Source organism: Oreochromis aureus, linkage group 6 (assembly GCF_013358895.1).
Source record: "Oreochromis aureus strain Israel breed Guangdong linkage group 6, ZZ_aureus, whole genome shotgun sequence".
In the NCBI taxonomy this organism is placed as follows: domain Eukaryota; kingdom Metazoa; phylum Chordata; class Actinopteri; order Cichliformes; family Cichlidae; genus Oreochromis; species Oreochromis aureus.
The window spans coordinates 4562304-4582001 of NC_052947.1; the positions used below are offsets into that span (position 1 = coordinate 4562304).

General features: G+C 43.1%; 1 protein-coding gene across 1 annotated transcript in view; it reads left to right on the plus strand.

Annotated features, from left to right (window-relative positions):
• Positions 1-225: 225 nt before the first annotated feature.
• The window catches only part of LOC116311603 (GTP-binding protein 2-like), a 64706-nt gene continuing 45233 nt past the window's right edge, over positions 226-19698 (plus strand). Inside the window, exons 1-3 of the mRNA XM_039613136.1 lie at positions 226-264; positions 850-908; positions 1151-1322. Of these exons, the coding sequence (XP_039469070.1) occupies positions 226-264; positions 850-908; positions 1151-1322 (270 nt within the window). The remainder of the gene's footprint in view (positions 265-849; positions 909-1150; positions 1323-19698) is intronic.

The following is a 19698-nucleotide window of genomic DNA, read 5'->3' on the forward strand; positions in this document are numbered from 1 at the left end:
AGAGAAACAGGAACTCAATAGTGTGGATGCCTCCAGCATCCACACAATAAAGAATAAAGAGAAACAGGAACTCAATAGTGTGGATGCCTCCAGCATCCACACAATTAGAGACTGAACACAAAAGGCGAGGATGAAAAGTTAGGAGGAGAGTTGGAGATACTCGGCACAAACTGAGTTACAGACTCGGGAGGAGGTTTAACGGGACTGTAGGCTAAGGCAGGTGGAATGTGCGGGCTGCTGGCAGTGCAACCCATCTCCTCAATGGCAAAAAACTGTCTTGTGTCTTTTTATTATTATTATTATCATTGTTATTATTATTATTAACATTATTGTTTTGTTTACTCTTATTGTTGCCTTGCTGCTAAACAAATTTTCCCTTTTGGGGAATAAGAAATTAAGAATTTGAATTTAATTGAATTGGTAGGCGAGGTGATTCCCAGTTCAGACCGAGGAAGCTGTCTTCAGAGGCACAGACAGGCGGTCAGGGAGCGAGGCAGGCTGGTGGAAGGAAAACAAGCGAGGAAACAAATCTTAAAACACCCAGCAGGTCGTAGATTCCAATCTAGAGATCAAACTCGCACGTTACTACTTGTGGAAGAGGCAATACTCTCACACCAGATGTCAGCCGCGCAGCTCCTCAAGAAAGCTCCAGCCTGATTCACCACAGGTGTGCTGGGGATCCTGCGAATCACTGCCCTGCCTACCCTGCGCCGAAAAAGGAAAAAGAAAACAAAAACACACCACACACACACACCAGCTCCTAATAGAATGTGGTAGAGACGTGTGTGTGACTTGCATGCTGGAGTGTGGAATGTGCAGAATGATATTTAATTGTTTCTGTGTTTGAAGGTTGATGAGATCTACTCAGTTCCTGACGTTGGGACTGTGGTTGGAGGAACTCTGTACAGGTGAGATAGCACTGTCTGCTTTAATATGTTATCAATATTATTTTAAATTTTATTCTTGAAACTGTGGAAACCCCAAATATTCACAGAGACATACATAACACATGACTTTTATAAGAATAGAATCTTTGGTAATATATTGCAGCTTTTCATTTTACGGGTCCTTGATTGGACACAGACCAGGTCTCTGTAATCATGGGAAGCGCCGTGCATTACACTAAGAACACTGCCTTTTTTTGTTTCAGTGGAGTGTGTAGGGAGGGCGAGAGGCTGGTGGTGGGTCCAACTGATGAGGGCTGTTTTCTGCGTCTGAAGGTGGGCAGTATTCAGAGGAACCGCTCTGCCTGCAGAGTGCTGAGGGCTGGACAGGCTGCAACGCTGGCTTTGGGAAACTTTGAGCGTTCACTACTGCGCAAGGTCAGAGGTCACCTAAAGACATGAAAGGATGTAGGAGATAATTTAAAGGGGAATCCACTTTTTTTTTTAATGTAACTTGCACAAATTCATACATCTCCGTGTGTATATTGCATATTTTCATTGCTCCCTTTTATTTATACTGGAAGTTACTTTCCAGTTCCTCTGAGAATTTGAAAAACACAGAGGGAAAGATCGCAGTCGACCTTCATGGTCTCGTTTTTTAAAATTTATTAATGGTGTTTAATTTCTCTCCAAAACACAGACCTGTCTCATGTCTGTCTTCATGCACCTCTGGACTGCTGTCAGTACAGCTGCTGTCATCAGAATCCTATGGGCTCAAACTGTGTTCATAAATATTTTGTACTTGTAAATCAGACTGCGTAGTTGTGAGACTCTGTGCTCAAGTTGCCTCGCTTGTGTGTGAGTTTCAACTTAAAAGTATTTTTTACACACACTCAAATTCTCATCTATGGATGCACAAACACAACATTTTCAGATATTTTGGGTTACAAGGTTACAAAACACAAAATATTTATGACCACAATTTGAGCCCTCAGATTACTTCCTGGTAATCCAAACAGAAATTCACATATTTGGTGAAACTGCAGACACCGCAAGTGGTGAGAACACAAGTTCAGAGAGATGATGTAGTTTTGTATTGTATTTTGGGGGGTTTTTTCAGACAAAATTAGTCAATATAATTAAAAGAAAAACAACAAAGACAAAACTCACAAAAACTATTGAATTTCTTGACTCATTCAAATGGCACATAAATTTGTGCATATAGTTCCTGAGTAAGGCATGAAAAGGTGGGATTTTGCTCATGAAAATCGTTGACTTGCACATGTCCAACTTGGAAGTCTAAGGAAAATTCTAAATGCATCCTAAAAGGCCACTTGCAGTTTTTTGGCTATGGTTTGTCTTTGGTTATTCGTTATTATAATTACACCATAAATGAGCCTTTTTTCTTTTTTTTTAAGTACAATAGGATTAAAAAAAAGTGCCAGATTTATGTGCCAACATATTAGCTTGCATGCATACCTTTACAGCACTGTCTTTTCACATCATCATCATCATCATCATTACAGAGATCACTTCTTAAGATATGACCCAAGTTTTTACTTTGTTTCCAAGTACTTTGTACTTGGTTGCTAAATAAAAAGATGGAAAATTTAGCTTGTCACCCTCCTTAGTTGTAACAATCACAATAACATGCTTTTTAGGGTTAAAAGCAATATCATACTGAGCACCATAACTAGCACAAACAAAGTAACTACTGCAAACCAGGACTGTAGGGAGACAAAATGACCAAATCATCACCCACCATACACCGAGTCTTCATTTAACAGAAAGATCATCAAGATTCAAACTGAATAGAAGGGGAGACAATATTGGACTTAACTTGCATAGTTAGGGCCCGAGCACCGAGAGTGCGAAGGCCCTATTGTATCTGCTCTGTTCATTATTATTATTATTATTATTATTATTATTATTATTATTATTAGGGCCCGAGCACTGAGAGTGCGAAGGCCCTATTGTATCTGCTCTGTTCATTATTAGGGCCCGAGCACAAAAGTGCGAAGGCCCTATTGTATCTGCTCTGTTTCTTATTATTATTATTATTATTATTATTATTATTATTATTATTAGGGCCCGAGCACAAAAGTGCGAAGGCCCTATTGTATCTGCTCTGTTTCTTATTATTATTATTATTATTATTATTATTATTATTATTATTATTATTATTATTATTATTTCGGCAAATGAATCGGCCTTTTGAGGGCCTAAACATGCTCGAAAACTCATGAAATTTTGCAGACTCGTCAGGTCTGGTGAAAATTTACGTATTTTAATGTCCGTAGACATGTCCAGGGAAAATTGGCTCAGTAGCGCCACCTAGAAAATGAGAAACGCGAGCCCCGAGATGGGTATGACCTACATGTATAAAACTCGAACACATATCTAACGTTCGGAGACGCACATAAAAGTCTATTATGGCCATGTCCTAAACCCAACAGGAAGTCCGCCATTTGGAAGTGAAGGTGACATTTTGGCTCTAATTTTGCCATTTCCATGCCTCGAACTTTTGCGAACTCCTCATTGGAATTTCATCGTACAAGCTTCATATTTGGTCAGTCTCAACTACACACCTGGGCCATGTTAAATTGCGGAGCTTTTGAGTTTTCGGGTTACTGTGAGGCCGTGGCGCCACGGCGAATTTCGATGACTCGCCATGAAAATCTTATTGCCTCTCGTTCTGTCATACATTGTCCGACCTTGACCAAAGTGGACACATATGATAAGGCTCCACCCCTGAACATATTTCAACTGCCATATTTGACATCAGGGACAGCGCCACCTAGTGGGAACAGGAAATGTCATGTTTTACACTTTGGGGTACAGTATTGTAATGGGTGACATCTGCAGCCTCAAATTTCTCCAGGAAAGCCTTAAGGAGTTGGTCTTGGGTTACAGAGAAAACTGTGAGTTTTCGCTGAAGGGTGTGACCCCAGCTGCATGGCGAACATTGAGGTCTCGCCATGAAGAAACAAATTAGTGTAACTCAATGAAATCCAATCTGATCAGTACCAGATTTTACAGGGATGATGTCAGACCCGCCCTGAACAGATTGATATGCCCATTGTCAGGAATACGTAGAGCGCCACCTAGTGGCAACAGGAAATGTCATGTCTTTCATTTTGTTGTACTGATTTTCACAGGTTCATCGTGGCCACCTCAAAAGCGGTGAATATTAACATCAGTCCCTCGTGATGCTTCAGTGAGAAAATTGTGACTTTAAACTGAACGGCGCACCCTGGTGGCATCGCGGTTCACCATGAAAGATGAAGTGGCTTTTGAGGGGCTTGGAAAGTTTAAAAAGTCTTGAAAATTGGCGCACACCTCTAATGTGATGAGGGATTTCTTTTTATATGTTCATTTTCCTTGAACAGCGCAAAATGGCTCCACAGCGCCCCCTACAAAATTTCAAAACAACAGCCCCTGCTCTGTGTTTTATGTATGAGGTTGAAACCTGGCAAGCTTATTGGAGATATCAAGATGTACAAAAAAGTCTCTTGGAGCAATATCCCAAATCCAACAGGAAGTCAGCCATTTTAAAATCAATGTGTAAATTTGGCGACATTTTCCCCTCTTTTCAGGCCTCATACTTTGACGAACTCCTCCAAGGGATTTCATTAGATTTACGCGATCTCCTGTGTGTGGAATCTAAAGACCTTGGTGATGTTAAATTGCTGAAGCTTTTACGTTCAGGGAAACGGGTGGTCATGGCGGCACGTGGAGTTTCAATCACTCGCCAAAAGCAGTAACCTGCTGTCGCTCAAAAACACAATGTCCAATCTCTCCCAAAGGTCGCAGGCGTGATGAGACTCGAGCTCGGAAATGTTTGTTATGCCATTTGTCAGTAATGGTTAGAGCGCCACCTAGTGGGACGACTATAATAATGGTTGAATGAGATGAAATTTTAGCTGGTGGTTAAATGCATGAATTCCATCAATGTGACATCAGATCGGAAGCGCTGGTTGTACGTGTTGGGCGTGGCTCGACGCGCCGGGGTGCGAGGGCCCTCATATCGCTGCTTGCAGCTTTAATTATTATTATTATTATTATTTCGGCAAATGAATCGGCCTTTTGAGGGCCTAAACATGCTCAAAAACTCATGAAATTTTGCACACGCGTCAGGTCTGGTGAAAATTTACGTATTTTAATGTCCGTAGACATGTCCAGGGAAAATTGGCTCAGTAGCGCCACCTAGAAAAGCGAGAAACGCGAGCCCCCGAGATGGGTATGACCTACATGTATAAAACTCGGAACACATATCTAACGTTCGGAGACGCACAAAAAAGTCTATTATGGCCATGTCCTAAACCCAACAGGAAGTCCGCCATTTGGAAGTGAAGGTGACATTTTGGCTCTAATTTTGCCATTTCCATGCCTCGAACTTTTGCGAACTCCTCATTGGAATTTCATCGTACAAGCTTCATATTTGGTCAGTGTCAACTACACACCTGGGCCATGTTAAATTGCGGAGCTTTTGAGTTTTCGCGATACGGTGAGGCCGTGGCGGCACGGCGAATTTCAATGACTCGCCATGAAAATCTTATTGCCTCTCGTTCTGTCATACATTGTCCGACCTTGACCAAAGTGGACACATATGATAAGGCTCCACCCCTGAACATATTTCAACTGCCATATTTGACATCAGGGACAGCGCCACCTAGTGGGAACAGGAAATGTCATGTTTTACACTTTGGGGTACAGTATTGTAATGGGTGACATCTGCAGCCTGAAATTTCTCCAGGAAAGTCTTAAGGAGTTGGTCTTGGGTTACAGAGAAAACTGTGAGTTTTTGCTGAAGGGTGTGACCCCAGCAGCATGGCGAACATTGAGGTCTCGCCATGAAGAAACAAATTAGTGTAACTCAATGAAATCCAATGTGATCAGTACCAGATTTTACAGGGATGATGTCAGACCCGCCCTGAACAGATTGATATGCCCATTGTCAGGAATACGTAGAGCGCCACCTAGTGGCACCAGGAAATGTCATGTCTTTCATTTTGTTGTACTGATTTTCACAGGTTCATCGTGGCCACCTCAAAAGCGGTGAATATCACCATCAGTCCCTCTTGATGCTTCAGTGAGAAAATTGTGACTATAAACTGAACGGCGCACCCTGGTGGCAACACAGTTCAGCATGAAAGATGAAGTGGCTTTTGAGGGGCTTGAAAAGTTTAAAAAGTCTTGAAATTTGGCGCACACCTCTAATGTGATGACGGATTTCTTTTTATATGTTCATTTTCCTTGAACAGCGCAAAATGGCTCCACAGCGCCCCCTACAAAATTTCAAAACAACAGCCCCTGCTCTGTGTTTTATGTATGAGTTTGAAACCTGGCAAGCTTATTGGAGATATCAAGATGTACAAAAAAGTCTCTTGGAGCAATATCCCAAATCCAACAGGAAGTCAGCCATTTTAAAATTAATGTGTAAATTTGGCGACATTTTCCCCTCTTTTCAGGCCTCATACTTTGACGAACTCCTCCAAGGGATTTCATTAGATTTACGCGATCTCCTGTGTGTGGAATCTAAAGACCTTTGTGATGTTAAATTGCGAAGCTTTTACGTTCAGGGAAACGGGTGGTCATGGCGGCACGTGGAGTTTCAATCACTTGCCAAAAAGCAGTAACCTGCTGTCGCTCAAAAACACAATGTCCAATCTCTCCCAAAGGTCGCAGGCGTGATGAGACTCGAGCTCGGAAATGTTTGTTATGCCATTTGTCAGTAATGGTTAGAGCGCCACCTAGTGGGACGACTATAATAATGGTTGAATAAGATGAAATTTTAGCTGGTGGTTAAATGCATGAATTCCATCAATGTGACATCAGATCGGAAGCGCTGGTTTTAGGTGTTGGGCTTGGCTCGACGCGCCGGGGGTGCGAGGGCCCTCATATCGCTGCTTGCAGCTTTAATTATTATTATTATTATTATTATTAGGGCCCGAGCACAAAAGTGCGAAGGCCCTATTGTATCTGCTCTGTTTCTTATTATTATTATTATTATTATTATTATTATTATTATTATTATTATTATTATTATTATTATTATTATTATTATTATTATTTCGGCAAATGAATCGGCCTTTTGAGGGCCTAAACATGCTCGAAAACTCATGAAATTTTGCAGACGCGTCAGGTCTGGTGAAAATTTACGTATTTTAATGTCCGTGAGACATGTCCAGGGAAAATTGGCTCAGTAGCGCCACCTAGAAAAATGAGAAACGCGAGCCCCGAGATGGGTATGACCTACATGTATAAAACTCGAACACATATCTAACTTTCGGAGACGCACATAAAAGTCTATTATGGCCATGTCCTAAACCCAACAGGAAGTCCGCCATTTGGAAGTGAAGGTGACATTTTGGCTCTAATTTTGCCATTTCCATGCCTCGAACTTTTGCGAACTCCTCATTGGAATTTCATCGTACAAGCTTCATATTTGGTCAGTGTCAACTACACACCTGGGCCATGTTAAATTGCGGAGCTTTTGAGTTTTCGGTTACTGTGAGGCCGTGGCGCCACGGCGAATTTCGATGACTCGCCATGAAAATCTTATTGCCTCTCGTTCTGTCATACATTGTCCGACCTTGACCAAAGTGGACACATATGATAAGGCTCCACCCCTGAACATATTTCAACTGCCATATTTGACACCAGGGACAGCGCCACCTAGTGGGAACAGGAAATGTCATGTTTTACACTTTGGGGTACAGTATTGTAATGGGTGACATCTGCAGCCTCAAATTTCTCCAGGAAAGCCTTAAGGAGTTGGTCTTGGGTTACAGAGAAAACTGTGAGTTTTCGCTGAAGGGTGTGACCCCAGCAGCATGGCGAACATTGAGGTCTCGCCATGAAGAAACAAATTAGTGTAACTCAATGAAATCCAATGTGATCAGTACCAGATTTTACAGGGATGATGTCAGACCCGCCCTGAACAGATTGATATGCCCATTGTCAGGAATACGTAGAGCGCCACCTAGTGGCACCAGGAAATGTCATGTCTTTCATTTTGTTGTACTGATTTTCACAGGTTCATCGTGGCCACCTCAAAAGCGGTGAATATCACCATCAGTCCCTCTTGATGCTTCAGTGAGAAAATTGTGACTATAAACTGAACGGCGCACCCTGGTGGCAGCGCAGTTCACCATGAAAGATGAAGTGGCTTTTGAGGGGCTTGAAAAGTTTAAAAGTCTTGAAATTTGGCGCACACCTCTAATGTGATGAGGGATTTCTTTTATATGTTCATTTTCCTTGAACAGCGCAAAATGGCTCCACAGCGCCCCCTACAAAATTTCAAAACAACAGCCCCTGCTCTGTGTTTTATGTATGAGTTTGAAACCTGGCAAGCTTATTGGAGATATCAAGATGTACAAAAAGTCTCTTGGAGCAATATCCCAAATCCAACAGGAAGTCAGCCATTTTAAAATCAATGTGTAAATTTGGCGACATTTTCCCTCTTTTCAGGCCTCATACTTTGACGAACTCCTCCAAGGGATTTCATTAGATTTACGCGATCTCCTGTGTGTGGAATCTAAAGACCTTTGTGATGTTAAATTGCGAAGCTTTTACGCTCAGGGAAACGGGTGGTCATGGCGGCACGTGGAGTTTCAATCCCTCGCCAAAAAGCAGTAACCTGCTGTCGCTCAAAAACACAATGTCCAATCTCTCCCAAAGGTCGCAGGCGTGATGAGACTCGAGCTCGGAAATGTTTGTTATGCCATTTGTCAGTAATGGTTAGAGCGCCACCTAGTGGGACGACTATAATAATGGTTGAATGAGATGAAATTTTAGCTGGTGGTTAAATGCATGAATTCCATCAATGTGACATCAGATCGGAAGCGCTGGTTTTAGGTGTTGGGCTTGGCTCGACGCTACCGGGGTGCGAGGGCCCTCATATCGCTGCTTGCAGCTTTAATTATTATTATTATTATTATTTCGGCAAATGAATCGGCCTTTTGAGGGCCTAAACATGCTCGAAAACTCATGAAATTTTGCAGACGCGTCAGGTGTGGTGAAAATTTACGTATTTTAATGTCCGTGAGACATGTCCAGGAAAATTGGCTCAGTAGCGCCACCTAGAATAATGAGAAACGCGAGCCCCGAGATGGGTATGACCTACATGTATAAAACTCGAACACATATCTAGCGTTTGGAGACGCACATAAAAGTCTATTATGGCCATGTCCTAAACCCAACAGGAAGTCCGCCATTTGGAAGTGAAGGTGACATTTTGGCTCTAATTTTGCCATTTCCATGCCTCGAACTTTTGCGAACTCCTCATTGGAATTTCATCGTACAAGCTTCATATTTGGTCAGTGTCAACTACACACCTGGGCCATGTTAAATTGCGGAGCTTTTGAGTTTTCGGGTTACTGTGAGGCCGTGGCGCCACGGCGAATTTCGATGACTCGCCATGAAAATCTTATTGCCTCTCGTTCTGTCATACATTGTCCGACCTTGACCAAAGTGGACACATATGATAAGGCTCCACCCCTGAACATATTTCAACTGCCATATTTGACACCAGGGACAGCGCCACCTAGTGGGAACAGGAAATGTCATGTTTTACACTTTGGGGTACAGTATTGTAATGGGTGACATCTGCAGCCTCAAATTTCTCCAGGAAAGCCTTAAGGAGTTGGTATTGGGTTACAGAGAAAACTGTGAGTTTTCGCTGAAGGGTGTGACCCCAGCAGCATGGCGAACATTGAGGTCTCGCCATGAAGAAACAAATTAGTGTAACTCAATGAAATCCAATCTGATCAGTACCAGATTTTACAGGGATGATGTCAGACCCGCCCTGAACAGATTGATATGCCCATTGTCAGGAATACGTAGAGCGCCACCTAGTGGCACCAGGAAATGTCATGTCTTTCATTTTGTTGTACTGATTTTCACAGGTTCATCGTGGCCACCTCAAAAGCGGTGAATATCACCATCAGTCCCTCTTGATGCTTCAGTGAGAAAATTGTGACTATAAACTGAACGGCGCACCCTGGTGGCAACGCAGTTCACCATGAAAGATGAAGTGGCTTTTGAGGGGCTTGAAAAGTTTAAAAGTCTTGAAATTTGGCGCACACCTCTAATGTGATGAGGGCTTTGTTTTATATGTTCATTTTCCTTGAACAGCGCAAAATGGCTCCACAGCGCCCCCTACAAAATTTCAAAACAACAGCCCCTGCTCTGTGTTTTATGTATGAGTTTGAAACCTGGCAAGCTTATTGGAGATATCAAGATGTACAAAAAGTCTCTTGGAGCAATATCCCAAATCCAACAGGAAGTCAGCCATTTTAAAATTAATGTGTAAATTTGGCGGCATTTTCCCTCTTTTCAGGCCTCATACTTTGACGAACTCCTCCAAGGGATTTCATTAGATTTACGCGATCTCCTGTGTGTGGAATCTAAAGACCTTTGTGATGTTAAATTGCGAAAGCTTTTACGTTCAGGGAAACGGGGTGGTCATGGCGGCACGTGGAGTTTCACTCACTCGCCAAAAGCAGTAACCTGCTGTCGCTCAAAAACACAATGTCCAATCTCTCCCAAAGTTCGCAGGCGTGATGAGACTCGAGCTCGGAAATGTTTGTTATGCCATTTGTCAGCAATGGTTAGAGCGCCACCTAGTGGGACGACTATAATAATGGTTGAATGAGATGAAATTTTAGCTGGTGGTTAAATGCATGAATTCCATCAATGTGACATCAGATCGGAAGCGCTGGTTTTAGGTGTTGGGCTTGGCTCGACGCGCCGGTGGTGCTCGGGCCCTCATATCGCTGCTTGCAGCTTTAATTATTATTATTATTATTATCATTATTATTATTATTAGGGCCCGAGCACTGAGAGTGCGAAGGCCCTATTGTATCTGCTCTGTTTATTATTATTAGGGCCCGAGCACCGAGAGTGCGAAGGCCCTATTGTATCTGCTCTGTTTATTATTATTATTATTATCATTATTATTATTATTATTATTATTATTATTATTTTTCATTGAAATGAATTGCCTTTTTGAGGGCTTTAACATGCTCAAAAACTCATGAAATTTTGCACACATGCCAGGTCTGGTGAAAAATTTTGTATTTTAATGGTTTTACATATGAGCATTGGAAAATTGCTCTAGAGCGCCACCTATGCCTTATAAAATGCAGCCCTACGACCACATGGTTTGAGCTACATGTATGAAATCTGGTACACGTATGTATCATGCCAAGACAAACAAAAAAGTCTGTGGGCCCATTGACGCAAACCCAACAGGAAGTCCGCCATTTTGGATTGAAAGTCACATTTTGGCTCTGATTTTACCATTTCCATGCCTTGTACTTTCGCGAACTCCTCCTTGGGATTTTGTCATACAAACTTCATATTTGGACAGTGCCAACTACACACCAGGGCCATGTTAAATTGCGGAGCTTTTGAGTTTTCGTGATACGGTGAGGACGTGGCGCCACGGCGAATTTCGATGACTCGCCATGAAAATCTTATTGCCTCTCATTCCCTCATACATTGTCCGCCGTGCACCAAAGAGCACACATATGATAAGGCTCCAGCCCTGAACATATTTCAACTGCCATATTTGAAATCAGGGACAGCGCCACCTAGTGGGAACAGGAAGTGTCATGTTTTACACTTTGGAGTACAGCGTTGTGATGGGTGACATCTGCAGCCTCAAATTTCTCCAGGAAAGCCTTAAGGAGTTGGTCTTGGGTTACAGTGAAAACTGTGACTTTTCGTGAGAGGGTGTGACCCCAGCAGCATGGCGAACTTTGATGTCTCGCCATGAAGAAACAAGTTAGTATAACTCAATGAAATCCAGTCTGATCAGAACCAGACTTTACAGGGATGATGTCAGACTCGCCCTGAACAGATTGATGTGCCCATTGTCAGGAATATGCAGAGCGCCACCTAGTGGCAACAGGAAATGTCATGTCTTTCATTTTGTTGTACTGATTTTCACAGGTTTATCGTGGCCACCTCAAAAGCGGTGAATATCACCATCAGTCCCTCATGATGCTTCAGTGAGAAAATTGTGACTTTAAACTGAACGGCGCACCCTGTTGGCAACGCGGTTCACCATGAACAATGAAGTGGCTTTTGAGGGGCTTGGAAAGTTTAAAAGTCTTGAAATTTGGCGCACACCTCCAATGTGATGAGCGCTTTCTTGTTATTTACCATTTTCACTGAATAGCGCAAAATGGCTCCACAGCGCCCCCTACAAAATTTCAAAACAACAGCCCCTGCTCTGTGTTTCGTCTATGAGCCTGAAATCTGGTAAGCTTATGTAAGATATCAGGATGTACAAAAAGTCTCTTGGAGCAATATCCCAAATCCAACAGGAAGTCAGCCATTTTAAAATTAATGTGTCATTTTGGCCACATTTTCCCCTTTTTCAGGCCTCGTGCTTTTGACGAACTCCTCCAAGGGATTTCATCATATTGAACCAATCTCCAGTGTGTGGAATCTAAAGACCTTTGTGATGTTAAATTGCGAAGCTTTTAAGGTCAGGGAAACGGGGGTGGTCATGTCGGCACGTGGAGTTTCAATCACTCGCCAAAAGCAGTAATCTGCTGTCACTCAAAAACACAATGTCCAATCTCTCCCAAACGTCACAGGCGTGGTGAGACTCGACCGGAAATGTTTGTTATGCCATTTGTCAGTAATGGTTAGAGCGCCACCTGGTGGGACGACTATAATCATGATTAAATGAGATGAAATGTTAGCTGGTGGTTAAATGCATGAATTCCATCAATGTGACATCAGATCGGACGTGCTGGTTTTAGGTGTAAGGCATGGCTCGACGCGCCAGGGGTGCGAGGGCCCTCATAACGCTGCTTGCAGCTTTAATTATCATTATTATTATTATTATTATTATTATTATTATTAGGGCCCGAGCACAAAAGTGCGAAGGCCCTATTGTATCTGCTCCGTTTCTTATTAGGGCCCGAGCACCGAGAGTGCGAAGGCCCCATTGTATCTGCTCAGTTTCTTCTTCTTCTTCTTCTTCTTCTTATTATTATTATTAGGGCCCGAGCACAAAAGTGCGAAGGCCCTATTGTATCTGCTCTGTTTCTTATTATTATTATTATTATTATTATTATTATTTTTCGGCAAATGAATCGGCCTTTTGAGGGCCTAAACATGCTCAAAAACTCATGAAATTTTGCACACCGCGTCAGGTCTGGTGAAAATTTACGTATTTTAATGTCCGTGAGACATGTCCAGGGAAAATTGGCTCAGTAGCGCCACCTATAAAAATGAGAAACGCGAGCCCCGAGATGGGTATGACCTACATGTATAAAACTCGAACACATATCTAACGTTCGGAGACGCACAAAAAGTCTATTATGGCCATGTCCTAAACCCAACAGGAAGTCCGCCATTTGGAAGTGAAGGTGACATTTTGGCTCTAATTTTGCCATTTCCATGCCTCGAACTTTTTCGAACTCCTCATTGGAATTTCGTTGTACAAGCTTCATATTTGGTCAGTGTCAACTACACACCTGGGCCATGTTAAATTGCGGAGCTTTTGAGTTTTCGGGATACGGTGAGGCCGTGGCGCCACGGCGAATTTCGATGACTCGCCATGAAAATCTTATTGCCTCTCGTTCTGTCATACATTGTCCGACCTTGACCAAAGTGGACACATATGATAAGGCTCCACCCTGAACATATTTCAACTGCCATATTTGACATCAGGGACAGCGCCACCTAGTGGGAACAGGAAATGTCATGTTTTACACTTTGGGGTACAGTATTGTAATGGGTGACATCTGCAGCCTCAAATTTCTCCAGGAAAGCCTTAAGGAGTTGGTCTTGGGTTACAGAGAAAACTGTGAGTTTTCGCTGAAGGGTGTGACCCCAGCAGCATGGCGAACATTGAGGTCTCGCCATGAAGAAACAAATTAGTGTAACTCAATGAAATCCAATCTGATCAGTACCAGATTTTACAGGGATGATGTCAGACCCGCCCTGAACAGATTGATATGCCCATTGTCAGAATACGTAGAGCGCCACCTAGTGGCACCAGGAAATGTCATGTCTTTCATTTTGTTGTACTGATTTTCACAGGTTCATCGTGGCCACCTCAAAAGCGGTGAATATCACCATCAGTCCCTCTTAGGGGTGCAACGGATCAAAAATCTCACGGTTCGGATCGGATCACGGTTTTAAAGTCACGGATCGGATCAATTTTCGGATCAGCAAAAATAGAAAAAAAAGACAAAAATTCTACTTGCGTTTACTTATTTAAGTATTTTTGCCTATTAAAAACATTCAACTGAAGACTCATTCCACGCACTTATATTAAAACAAATTAAGGTGCAATATGGACATTATGGACCATGCTGGGCAGCCTCTGCATCATCTGCACATGGCCATAAACAACCAGAGGAGTCTGTTCAGTGACAGGTTGCTTCTCCCAAAGTCAAGTCCTTTGTCCCACACGCCATCAAACTGTTTAACTCCTCGCTGGAGGGGAAACGGGGACAGAGGAGGGGGGAACAAGTAAGCTGTAGTGCCTTTTCACTGTGCAATAGTTTTGTTAATATCCAACGGTGCAATAGACTCACAATACTTGAAATGTGCCGTTCCTTGTATCCTTATTCCTATTTATTCTATTTATCCCTTTTGTATACTCTGTATTTATATATGTGTAAACATTGTATATATCTGCTCACATTCTGCAACTTCTGTGGGTGCTGTGCTACTGAAACTGAATTTCCGGAGGAACCCACCTGAGAAATAAATAAAGTTTCATCTAATCTAATGTAATCTATAGGGCAGTGCAGGGCTTTGTATCTACCTCTCCGCTGTGATATAACGGGCGGTCACGGTCACGTGGCTTTCCGTTGCCCTGGAGCTCCACCCATTTGTAGTTGGAGCAACAGAAGATGCCTGGGACAGTTCAGCCATAACTTTAAACTTCTCCTGCTCATACATGCTTGGAAGGATCTTGTCACTGAAGTGGACGCGCAACGAGATATCATAGCGTGGGTCAAGCACGTTCATCACAGTTTAAACCTTGTTTTGCACAACAGACGACGGCCTCCCGTCTGCAGCTAAACACCCCATTAGCTTTTAGCTTTAGCCCGGTCGGACTGGGCAGCAAAGGGCTGCTTAAATGCCAAACTCCTCTGCTCCCTACTTGGACCGCTAGCGCTACCGCTTGACAGACTGACGACGCCGCACCATACACATACTTTTTTTTTTTTTTTCGATCTTCGGATCACGTGCGTACCGAACCGTGGAGTGGGATCGGTTCGGATTTCGGATAAACCGTGATCCGTTGCACCCCTAGTCCCTCTTGATGCTTCAGTGAGAAAATTGTGACTATAAACTGAACGGCGCACCCTGGTGGCAACGCAGTTCACCATGAAAGATGAAGTGGCTTTTGAGGGGCTTGAAAAGTTTAAAAAGTCTTGAAATTTGGCGCACAGCTCTAATGTGATGAGGGATTTCTTTTTATATGTTCATTTTCCTTGAACAGCGCAAAATGGCTCCACAGCGCCCCCTACAAAATTTCAAAACAACAGCCCCTGCTCTGTGTTTTATGTATGAGTTTGAAACCTGGCAAGCTTATTGGAGATATCAAGATGTACAAAAAAGTCTCTTGGAGCAATATCCCAAATCCAACAGGAAGTCAGCCATTTTAAAATTAATGTGTAAATTTGGCGACATTTTCCCCTCTTTTCAGGCCTCATACTTTGACGAACTCCTCCAAGGGATTGCATTAGATTTACGCGATCTCCTGTGTGTGGAATCTAAAGACCTTTGTGATGTTAAATTGCGAAGCTTTTACGTTCAGGGAAGCGGGGTGGTCATGGCGGCACGTGGAGTTTCAATCACTCGCCAAAAAGCAGTAACCTGCTGTCGCTCAAAACACAATGTCCAATCTCTCCCAAAGGTCGCAGGCGTGATGAGACTCGAGCTCGGAAATGTTTGTTATGCCATTTGTCAGTAATGGTTAGAGCGCCACCTAGTGGGACGACTATAATAATGGTTGAATGAGATGAAATTTTAGCTGGTGGTTAAATGCATGAATTCCATCAATGTGACATCAGATCGGAAGCGCTGGTTTTAGGTGTTGGGCTTGGCTCGACGCGCCGGGGGTGCGAGGGCCCTCATATCGCTGCTTGCAGCTTTAATTATTATTATTCAGGCAAAACAAGGGCCTTTTTGAGGGCTTTAACATGCTCAAAAACTCTTGGAATTTTGCACACATGCCAGGTCTGGTGAAAAATTTTGTATTTTAATGGTTTTACATATGAGCACTGGGAAATGGCTCTGTAGCGCCACCTATGCCTTGTTAAATGCAGCCCTACGAACACATCGTTTTAGCTACATGTATGAAATTTGGCACACATGTGTATCATGCCAAGACGAACAAAAAAGTCTGTGGGACCATTGACGCAAACCCAACAGGAAGTCCGCCATTTTGGATTGAAGGTCACATTTTGGCTCTAATTTTGCCATTTCCATGCCTCGAACTTTTGCGAACTCCTCATTGGAATTTCATCGTACAAGCTTCATATTTGGTCAGTCTCAACTACACACCTGGGCCATGTTAAATTGCGGAGCTTTTGAGTTTTCGGGATACGGTGAGGCCGTGGCGCCACGGCGAATTTCGATGACTCGCCATGAAAATCTTATTGCCTCTCGTTCTGTCATACATTGTCCGACCGTGGCCAAGGTGGACACATATGATAAGGCTCCAACCCTGAACATATTTCAACTGCCATATTTGACATCAGGGAGAGCGCCACCTAGTGGGAACAGGAAATGTCATGTTTTACACTTTGGGGTACAGTATTGTAATGGGTGACATCTGCAGCCTCAAATTTCTCCAGGAAAGCCTTAAGGAGTTGGTCTTGGGTTACAGAGAAAACTGTGAGTTTTCGCGAAAGGGTGTGACCCCAGCAGCATGGCGAACATTGAGGTCTCGCCATGAAGAAACAAATTAGTGTAACTCAATGAAATCCAATCTGATCAGTACCAGATTTTACAGGGAGGATGTCATACCCGCCCTGAAGAGATTGATATACCCATTGTCAGGAATACGTAGAGCGCCACCTAGTGGCACCAGGAAATGTCCTGTCTTTCATTTTGTTGTACTGATTTTCACAGGTTCATCGTGGCCACCTCAAAAGCGGTGAGTATCACCATCAGTCCTTCATGATGCTTCTGTGCGAAAATTGTGACTTTAAACTGAACGGCGCACCCTGGTGGCAACGCAGTTCACCATGAAAGACGAAGTGGCTTTTGAGGGGCTTGGAAATTTTAAAAAGTCTTCAAATTTGGCCCAAACCTCCAATGTGATGAGCGCTTTGTTGTTATGTGATCATTTTCCTTGAATAGTGCAAAATGGCTCCACAGCGCCCCCTACAAAATTTCAAAACATCAGCCCCTGCTCTGTGTTTTATTTATAAGTCTGAAACCTGGTGAGCTTGTAGGAGATATCAAGATGTACAAAAAAGTCTCTTGGAGCAATATCCCAAATCCAACAGGAAGTCAGCCATTTTAAAATTAAGGTGTAATTTTAGCCACTTTTTCGCCTCGTTTCAGGCCTCATACTTTGACGAACTCCTCCAAGGGATTTCATCAGATTAACCCGATCTCCTGTGTGTGGAATCTAAAGACCTTTGTGATGTTAAATTGCGAAGCTTTTTACGTTCAGGGAAGCAGGGGTGGCCATGGCGGCACGTGGAGTTTCAATCCTCGCCAAAAAGCAGTAATCTGCTGTCACTCAAAAACACAATGTCCAATCTCTCCCAAAGTTCGCAGGCGTGATGAGACTCAAGGTCTGAAATGTTCGTTATCCCATTTGTCAGTAATGGTTAGAGCGCCACCTAGTGGGACGACTATAATAATGATTGAATGAGATGAATCGTTAGCTGGTGGTTCTAGGCATGAATTCCATCAATGTGACATCAGATCGGAAGCGCTGGTTTTAGGTGTTGGGCTTGGCTCGACGCTACGAGGTGCGAGGGCCCTCATATCGCTGCTTGCAGCTTTAATTAGGGCCCGAGCACCGAGAGTGCGAAAACCCTATTGTATCTGCTCCGTTTCTTATTATTATTATTATTATTATTATTATTATTATTAGGGCCCGAGCACTGACTGTGCGAAGGCCCTATTGTATCTGCTCTGTTTCTTATTATTATTATTATTATTATTCAGGCAAAAGAAGGGCCTTTTTGAGGGCTTTAACATGCTCGAAAACTCTTGGAATTTTGCACACATGCCAGGTCTGGTGAAAAATTTTGTATTTTAATGGTTTTACATATGAGCACTGGGAAATGGCTCTGTAGCGCCACCTATGCCTTGTTAAATGCAGCCCTACGAACACATCGTTTTAGCTACATGTATGAAATTTGGCACACATGTGTATCATGCCAAGCCGAACAAAAAAGTCAGTGGGACCATTGACGCAAACCCAACAGGAAGTCCGCCATTTGGAAGTGAAGGTGACATTTTGGCTCTAATTTTGCCATTTCCATGCCTCGAACTTTTGCGAACTCCTCATTGGAATTTCATCGTACAAGCTTCATATTTGGTCAGTGTCAACTACACACCTGGGCCATGTTAAATTGCGGAGCTTTTGAGTTTTCAGGTTACTGTGAGGCCGTGGCGCCACGGCGAATTTCGATGACTCGCCATGAAAATCTTATTGCCTCTCGGTCTGTCATACATTGTCCGACCTTGACCAAAGTGGACACATATGATAAGGCTCCACCCCTGAACATATTTCAACTGCCATATTTGACACCAGGGACAGCGCCACCTAGTGGGAACAGGAAATGTCATGTTTTACACTTTGGGGTACAGTATTGTAATGGGTGACATCTGCAGCCTCAAATTTCTCCAGGAAAGCCTTAAGGAGTTGGTCTTGGGTTACAGAGAAAACTGTGAGTTTTCGCTGAAGGGTGTGACCCCAGCAGCATGGCGAACATTGAGGTCTCGCCATGAAGAAACAAATTAGTGTAACTCAATGAAATCCAATCTGATCAGTACCAGATTTTACAGGGATGATGTCAGACCCGCCCTGAACAGATTGATATGCCCATTGTCAGGAATACGTAGAGCGCCACCTAGTGGCACCAGGAAATGTCATGTCTTTCATTTTGTTGTACTGATTTTCACAGGTTCATCGTGGCCACCTCAAAAGCGGTGAATATCACCATCAGTCCCTCTTGATGCTTCAGTGAGAAAATTGTGACTATAAACTGAGCAGGCGCACCCTGGTGGCAACGCAGTTCACCATGAAAGATGAAGTGGCTTTTGAGGGGCTTGAAAAGTTTAAAAGTCTTGAAATTTGGCGCACACCTCTAATGTGATGAGGGATTTCTTTTCATATGTTCATTTTCCTTGAAGAGCGCAAAATGGCTCCACAGCGCCCCCTACAAAATTTCAAAACAACAGCCCCTGCTCTGTGTTTTATGTATGAGTTTGAAACCTGGCAAGCTTATTGGAGATATCAAGATGTACAAAAAAAGTCTCTTGGAGCAATATCCCAAATCCAACAGGAAGTCAGCCATTTTAAAATTAATGTGTAAATTTGGCGACATTTTCCCCTCTTTTCAGGCCTCATACTTTGACGAACTCCTCCAAGGGATTTCATTAGATTTACGCGATCTCCTGTGTGTGGAATCTAAAGACCTTTGTGATGTTAAATTGCAAAGCTTTTTACGTTCAGGGAAACGGGGTGGTCATGGCGGCACGTGGAGTTTCAATCACTCGCCAAAAAGCAGTAACCTGCTGTCGCTCCAAAACACAATGTCCAATCTCTCCCAAAGGTCGCAGGCGTGATGAGACTCGA